This window comes from Phoenix dactylifera, chromosome 8 (genome assembly GCF_009389715.1).
Source record: "Phoenix dactylifera cultivar Barhee BC4 chromosome 8, palm_55x_up_171113_PBpolish2nd_filt_p, whole genome shotgun sequence".
NCBI lineage: Eukaryota > Viridiplantae > Streptophyta > Magnoliopsida > Arecales > Arecaceae > Phoenix > Phoenix dactylifera.
Genome location: NC_052399.1, coordinates 25,035,836 through 25,044,084, shown reverse-complemented (window position 1 = coordinate 25,044,084; position 8,249 = coordinate 25,035,836). Strand labels below are relative to the sequence as shown.

Here is an 8,249-nt window from a genome sequence, read left to right as displayed (position 1 = left end):
ACAACGTTTGGCAAATAAAATGAGCTTTATAGCACTTGATTAACCCATCTAATTAATATCTTGCAAGTAACAGGAGAATTGACCATGTGGTATTAGCTTGAAGTGCTGAAATTTTAGTATTCATAGCATCATGCTATTCTTGAAATTGGCATTTTTTTGGGGTTCAACAAGGAATACCAAGGAAGCAAGGACCAATTGAACAGAATATAAGAAATAAAGAATTTCAAGTGAAAAGGCATTGGTAATTTAGAAACATAGCATTGGGCGATTGGAACGACATGAACATCAAGAAGGTGAAGATTTAGGACTAATTTCGAGCTCGAAAAACTAAATCAAGCTTGGCATGATTGATCTAAATTATAACTTGAACCTGAAAATAATCCAAATTCGAGTAGCTTGAATCAATTACCTGCCCTCCTACTGTTAAAGCAGTTACATTGTATGATAGACGACGGGTATTACAACGTAAGGTCAAAACCACGGCCATAGGTTACATTGCCCGGCCAAGGGGGATATGTGCACTCAAAGGCCTAAGAGCAGCCCTGGATTTTAAGATAGGCTCTCAGCCAATCAGAGCCAACCTTAGTTGCCACGCGTCCAGCGGCCTCCAAGCGAGTGGTCACAGCGAAGGCGAGGTCGAAAAGATTCGGGAAAAAAAAGAACGTGAGGATTAGAGGGGAAAAAGAACGACAGGAAAGAGAGGCGAGTCAACAACCGCCGCGAGCGGAAGATAAGTGAAGGCGAAGCTCCATGGCGGCGGCGACAACAACGGCGGCGTACACGGCGGTGCTGGGGGGAACTCGCCTCCCCTCGGCGGCTTCCGCCGCTCCTCGGAACCCCTACCTCCTCCTCTCGCCTTCCCCTCGCCGCTTCTCTTCCTCCTCCCTCCCTCTTGCTTCGTCGTCTCTCCTCCCAGGTAACTCCAATTCCCCACCTTTTCTAACTGGAAAGTTTTGGTTTATATTTGATTTCGTATCTCAGGGATGTCCGTAGCTTAAATTTTTGTTCCTAATTCTCCTATTTTTTAGCTTAATTTCGGAATTATGTTGGAAGTGAGCTTCGTTTCTGTCTAGTAGGATAGAAGTTTGGATCTTTGACATCAGGGCTAATAGGGGAACTCTGGCATGATAATTCTGTCACAACCTTATCAAGCATTGTGAATTTCTAGAAACGGGAGTTTTTACGAGAAAAATCCGTTCTGCTGGGTGCTGCATGCTTGTTTTGTTTCGTTCCAGCTCGTTAGAAATTTTGGGTTTCGCAACTAAGAGAATTTTGAACTCTGATGTTCAAATTTTAGATGTGCTAATCACTTACTTTTGGTGTTGTTAATCGCTCTTTCAGTAATAGAATGTAAAATCTAGATGATTTAATACAAGAAGTTTCCCTTGACTACTTTGATTTGTTGTTCAAAATGTCCCTTTTAATAGAGAAATTGGGAATTTTAAGATAGTGCATCTTGCTTGCTCTCAACTTATTTAAATCTTCTTCTTCTTCCCCCCTCCCCCCCTGTAGAAAGCTTCCTGCAATCTATAATTATTAAGATTCAGCTCTCACTTTTCGAGTTGTAGGCAATGTTATTGATTCTACTTACTCTAGTATTCTTGTAATTATTACCATTTTTTTTGTCTTTTTTTGGTGGGGTGAGAATGTAAGACCTACAAGATAATTTAAAAGATCCCTAAAATTTTTTAATTCAATTTGTCAAAATTCCCCTTTGGACTGGTTGAGAGAGTAAAAGAGTTGTGCTCTTCCTTTATTTTCATATGCCCTTGATTTTGCTTAAACTAGTCTCCATCTATTTGGACAGATTAAGAGGACTAAATGGACTGCTCTTACTCATTTGCTATAGGTGGGAAACTAGATTCTTTTTTTCTTATAAGAGATACTAGAAGGCATTTAATTTAAATTCTTTTTGACAGATGCACACAGGTTTTCTTCACTCCATGTAAAAGCCACTTCTTCGTCAGAAGAGACATCTAGTTCTGCTGACGACCTCCTGGCGGATTTAAAGGAGAAGGTATTGTCTATTTACTCACCAAAAAGCTTCTTTTTTTTAATATTCTTCTACAAAAAAAGCTATTTTTGTTGCTGTATTCTTAATGGTTTATTAACAACATTATGGTCACAGTGGGATGCTATCGAGAACAAATCCACAGTTTTCCTTTATGGAGGAGGTGCAGTTGTTGCAGTTTGGCTGTCTTCCATTCTTGTTGGTGCCATCAATTCTGTCCCGCTGGTATTCGCTTGACTTGCATTGCTTCATCCTTCAATTGATTTCTGCTCTAGATAAAATAATGCTCTGTTGTAGCTTTTATATGTTTCACTTTGCAAAATTTATACCAGTTGGGCCGCAACTCTTGAACTTTGTGCTTCTAATTAGTACCTTTCATACCTCTTCTCCCATGGATAACAGCTTCCGAAGCTAATGGAGTTAGTGGGGCTTGGATATACTGGATGGTTTGTGTATCGCTACCTACTTTTCAAGGTAATTTTAGAGATTACTTGTAGTTGGTATCATAGTAAATTATAAAATATCTTCTTTCATGATCTCTTGCATCTTTGTTCTGAGACATGTGACTGAGCAATCTGTGCCAGCCATGCTTTGTCCAATTAATTATTATACACATGATCCAACATTATTGTATTGTACAACATTATAGATACTAATCATACAACATTTAATAAGGAAATTCCTTATGCAAACCAAAGGATGTATAGTATATGCCATTAGATGATGCTGCATTTCTAACAGCTTATGTGGGAAGTACCTACACATAAGGAAAATTCTTTTGGATGCCGTGCTGTTCATTCTAAAACAATTAAACTGAAGATAATTAATTTTATATTCTTCCAGTTTAACTGCCAGAATGTAGTTTTGATGATCATAACCATTAAATAATCCAAGGAGAATGACACAATGTGCAGCATTTGATATAGAAAAAAATTTCTCTATAATCATCATCTGGTTTCGTGAAATGCTTCTTTCTATTTAATTATCTCATGTTTGACTTCATTCCAGATAGCTAAGCGGAATTATGCTAAATTCTGTTCTCTTCTCATCTTATCCTTTTCATCTGTCTGTTCTTGCTGACAAAATGAACTTCTCTTCCACAGCAAAGCAGAAAAGAGTTAGCCAGCGATATTGAAGCTTTAAAGAAAAAGATTGCAGGAACAGGTGAATAACTGCAGTTGGCCTAGCAATTTCTGAAGTACCTCCAGACCGCCTGTATTAGAGACACTTTCAATAATGTATTTGTAACTGCTGTATGTCATTTCTATTATTAAACAGTTTTTCTCCCTATAATGGCATTGACTATTTGTGATTAACAATTTTTCTTTGAAGTATGTTGTTTTCTTATACAATCCTTTGTCTTTTTCTCCTTTTCCCTTCCAAAGAACTAAACCTTTATTCTTCCCTTTGTGTTAGTTTTGGATCTCTGCCCTTATGACATGGCTATTTGGATTTTTCATTTAAAACCATGTAGAGTAATATAATTTAGAGTGGATACTGATGCTGATATGGTATCAAAGGAATATAGTACTACATAAGAAAAGCATAATATCTGCTGTTTTGATCAACTAAAGTATAGGATACTTCAACCAAACCACGGTGTAGAAGTTATTTGTCCAGAGCACAGGCTCAACTAATTTAGTTTCAAGATTATCCTCCTCCAATGGTCTCGCTACACCATCATCTTTTGCCTCGCAGAATCATTGGTGTCCTGGTATGCTTTGCATCTATCCTCCATGGTGGACTTCCGAATGACTTTGAAACATTGTTAGTGATGCAGTGACACATTGTTTTGACTAAAATGGGATCTTGTCTACATCCATTGAACATTTTTACAAAATAACTAAGTCAGTCCATAACTTATTGGTCTAGTTAGCATTGCATAGATATTTACAATCTATACAAGATAGAAGAAAACAACACATTATTATTCAAATGTATGCCTGATTCACCAGGCTCAGTTAGGTATACAACATCTCTAACATGTCTATCTTTTCCTTCCATAGAGTTTCCACATAGGACCTAGCTTCTTATTACCTAAGGATTCTAGATATAGCACTCGGGTACTTCTTGACAAAGTTCTTAAAGAAGTTTCTCTTACAAACCATATGCTTAACATGTTAAAATGTTAGGACTTCATTCGCAAAGGTTTATCCAGTGCATAGCCAATACAAAACTAAACACATATCTATTCGGATTTTTATATACTCTCTCGGTTCAACCCTAGATGTCCTTGCCAACCCAAAGTTCACATTCATGCAAATACATTTACAAGTACCATAAATCCAATTGCAAATGCCATAATCGGCCCGTGTTTAGCCCTAATAGGCCCATGCTTGTAGGCTGGCTTCGAATATCTGTGCCTTGCTCCCTTGCCTGAAGAGGCTGGTTATTTGGCCATTTGAGTCTTTGATTGTTTATTTAGAGCTTGGCTTGTCATTCCAGTGCTTCATTCCCCTTTCTTGAAAAGGTGGGGGTTTGGCCCTTTGGGTCTTCAATGTTTGTTTAGCCCTCATCTCCTTATCCTGTTGCATGGTTCCCCTTTCCTAAAAAGATGGGTAGTTTGGTTTTCTAGGTCTTTGGTTGGCTAGTTGGAGATTAGCTTGTCATCCCGGTGCCAGTTTCCCTTTCTTGAATAGGCAAGTAGTTTGGTCCTTTGAGGCTTTGGCTGATTGGGTGTTTCGGACAACTAGCACCTCGTCGATCATGCTAGGCATGCTTCCTCTAATCTGAACCCTATTTCAACTAGGTCCGTGACTTGAGTATAACATCGTCAGTGGTCATTATGTGACTTATTTGATATTTTATTTGTGATCGGTGATTTGGCATTCTTGCCAGGCCCACAAAAATTGTGATTGGCGATCTATAAGAGACTCATCCGACAGTTGCTTTTGGAAATTTCTTTGTCGGCAATTGGGGCATCTGACCTGCAGTACCTGGCTATTTTTGGAGCATAAATACAAATTTTATTATTATCAAAAATAAAGGAGTACAAAGTTTAAAATTACAACTCTTATTGATGGTACGCTTAGAGGTTATCAGAGTTTCATAACCGAGGTACTAATGTTCAATCAAATTGCTCGAGTTGGTAGGCATCTAGTCGAATGACTTTCATAATTCTATACGATCCTTCCCACTTAGGTGCATATTTCCGATGGTTGCCTTATTAGGTCACCTCGTCTTTTATGAAGATGAGTTCCCCCAATTAGAAGAGCTTTGCCTTGATTCTGGAGTTGTAGTACTAGGCTACACATTGCTAGTAGGCAATCAACCCGTGCTCATTCTCTTACTCTTCTAGTAAGTCCAAGTTGCCATGGAGACCCTTGGTGTTAACTTGCTTGTTATATGACTCCACCCGGTAGGATGGGAGGTTGATCTCTATAGGAATAATGGCTTCAGAACCAAAGGAGAGGTTAAATGGGGTTTCTCCAGTTTGGACACAAAAAGTTGAGGGTAGGCCTATAGAATACTGGGCAGCTCATCTGCCCAAAGGCCCTTGGCTCGATCAAGTCTAGTCTACAATCCCTACAAAATAGTGTAGTTAGTTACCTCAGCCTCTTCATTGGCTTGAGGATGTTTGACTCAAGTAAGCTGAACGGTCGATGTTGAGCTCGGTGCAAAATTTCTTAAACTGAGCATTGTTGAATTGTCGGCTATTATCGATGATGAGGACTCGAGGAATTATGAATCGATGGATTATGGATTTTCAAGTGAAACTCCATGCATTCTCTTCGGTGTTTAGAACTAAAGGTTCCGCTTTGACCCATTTCATGAAATAGTCAACAACGACGATGAGGAACTTTCTCAAATTGGTAGCTTGTGGAAAAGTGCTAAGAATGTCCTTATTAGGCAAACGACTATGGAGTGCCGATCGGAGTTAACTCTACAACTGTTTGGTGTTGAATATTAGCATTTCTCTGGTAGTGATCGCTCTACTTCATGAAATGAGTAACATTCTTTTGCAGTGTTAGCCAGAAATACCCCTACCTTTGTACCTTATGTGCTAGGGCTCTGCCCCTCAAGTGTTTTTTGCAAATTCTTCATGGACTTCTTGGAGGCATACTCAACTTTAGTAGGTTGGAGGCACTTGAGGAATGGCAAAATAAAGGACCTCTTGTATAGTCGGTCGCCAATCAGAGTATATCAAGCAGCCTAATGCTTAATCTTATGAGCCTCCTTCTGATCAGCGAGGAGTCCTCCCTCTTTGAGATAATAGATGATGGGATCCATCTAGCTCGGCTCGTCCTCTACTTAGAGTATTTGGTCATGTTCTTCCTCAATACTAGGCTTATCAAGAACTTCAAAATAAGTTGTCCCGCACAAGTTAGAGCATTCTGAATTGGCTAATTTGCATAGAGCCTTCATGTTGTCTTCCCAAGTATCTTCCGAATTTCAAATGTGTCAAAGGTAGAGGTCTCTCTCACATTCTATAGATACTTCATCATGGTCAAATCTCAGGCTTTGTACTTTTCTTGCACTTGATTAATGACTAGCTAGGAATCGTTGTAGGTCTTAAGTCAGGTTACCCCAACAGCTTGGGCTAAATTTTAGTCCGGTGATCAGTACATGGTATTCACCTTATTATTGAAGGGCTTAAAGTGGAACCTCAAAGCATACTAGGTGATGACGTCCTTAGGGTTGGCCAAAATCAATCCAACTCCACATCCACCTGCATTAAGGACCCGCCAACATGAAGTGTCCAAAAAGGTTGTGCCTCTGATTCATTTTGCTCGTGCTCGGCTTTGGCTTTTGCTTTGTCCTCATCCTTGGCTTCTTTCGGCACAGTGCACTCAACAATGAAGCCAGCAAGTACATGCGCCTTAATGGAGAGATGATCCACTTAACTAGCGGTCAAAAGTTATTGGCTTCTGCACTACCGACCTCAGCGACTAATGGGTCATCACCATGATGGTATGAGTTTGAAAGTATGGTCATAGTTTTTATGCTGAAATGATCAAGACATAGGCCATTTTTTCCGTTCTTGGGTACCTTGTCTTAGCATCCTAAAGTAACTTGCTCATATAGTAGATTACGCTTTGATTTCCGCCCTCTTCCCTAATGAGGACCAAGCTAATTGCCAAGGGAGAGACGACCATGTAAAGATGCTGATTCTCTTCAACCTCGGGCTTAGTGAGAAGTGGAGGAGATTCGTAGTACTACTCTAGTTGATTGAACACCGATTGGCCTTCCTCAATCAATTCAAATTTTTTGGTATTTCTTACAACCTTGAAAAAAGGGAGACACCTTTCTGCCGACCTAATACATATCGGCTGAGGGTGGTCACCTAACCAGCAAGCCATTGGACCTCCTTCGCTGTTTTTGGAACAATCATTCTTAACACTGCTTGGATCTTCTCTAGATTGGCTTCAATTCCTCACTGGATTACCATGAAGCCTAGAAACTTTCTTGACAAGCCGTTAGTATGTAGCTCCAACATTCTTGAATCCAAATGGAATCATCCGATAACAATATAGCCTCTTGTCGGTCGAACAAGATTTTGTCCTCATCTTTTAGGAACATCTTGATCTGATCGTATCCCGAGAATGCATCCATAAAACTAAGGAGCTGTTGACCCAAAAGTGGTGTCAACAAGTTTGTCGATCCTCAGTAGTGAAAACTATCCTTTGAACTCGCTTTATTAAGATCAGCAAAGTCTGTCCAACGCTTATTAGCCTTTTTAATGAGCACCACATTAGCTAACCATTCTAGGTAGTCAACTTCACGGATGATCTCAGCCTCCATAAGCTTGCTAATCTTTTCGTCAAAGGCTTGTCGCCATTCAAGGGTGAAGCTCTCTTTTTCTGCCACACTAGTTGATGCTTGGAGTCTACATTCAACCTATGCATCACAAAAAATTTATACCTAGCATATTGATGGTCGATAAGCAAATATGTCGATGTTGGAGCGAAGGAACTGAATGAGTCAGTTCTTCATATCTTTGTCAAGTAACGAGCTGATTTGGACTGCTCGGTTGTCTTCTTGGTCGAAAGCGGGATGAAGGTGAGCTCCTTGATGGGTCCTCATGTTGTTCCTTCTGTTCATATTGGATGTCCAGATTTTCAATGAGCAACCTCTCTAGAGGCTTGGTATTTTTTCTGAGGGTGGCTACATAACACTGCCGAGCCACTGCCTGGTCATCTCTAACTTTGCCAACCCCATTGCTGTTGTAGAATCTCATCATTAGGTGATAAGTGGATACCACGACTCACATTATATTTAATCCGGGCCGGCTAAGAAT

General features: G+C 39.8%; 1 protein-coding gene across 1 annotated transcript; it reads left to right on the top strand.

Annotated features, from left to right (window-relative positions):
* The first annotated feature begins 660 nt into the window (after positions 1–660).
* LOC103715336 (protein CURVATURE THYLAKOID 1A, chloroplastic-like) lies at positions 661–3,363 on the top strand. The gene is made up of 5 exons (XM_008802923.4): positions 661–916; positions 1,920–2,017; positions 2,129–2,236; positions 2,414–2,485; positions 3,115–3,363. Exons 1-5 carry the CDS (start codon positions 751–753, stop codon positions 3,181–3,183), a joined length of 513 nt encoding a protein of 170 aa, XP_008801145.1. The 5' UTR covers positions 661–750; the 3' UTR covers positions 3,184–3,363.
* Positions 3,364–8,249: the final 4,886 nt, after the last annotated feature.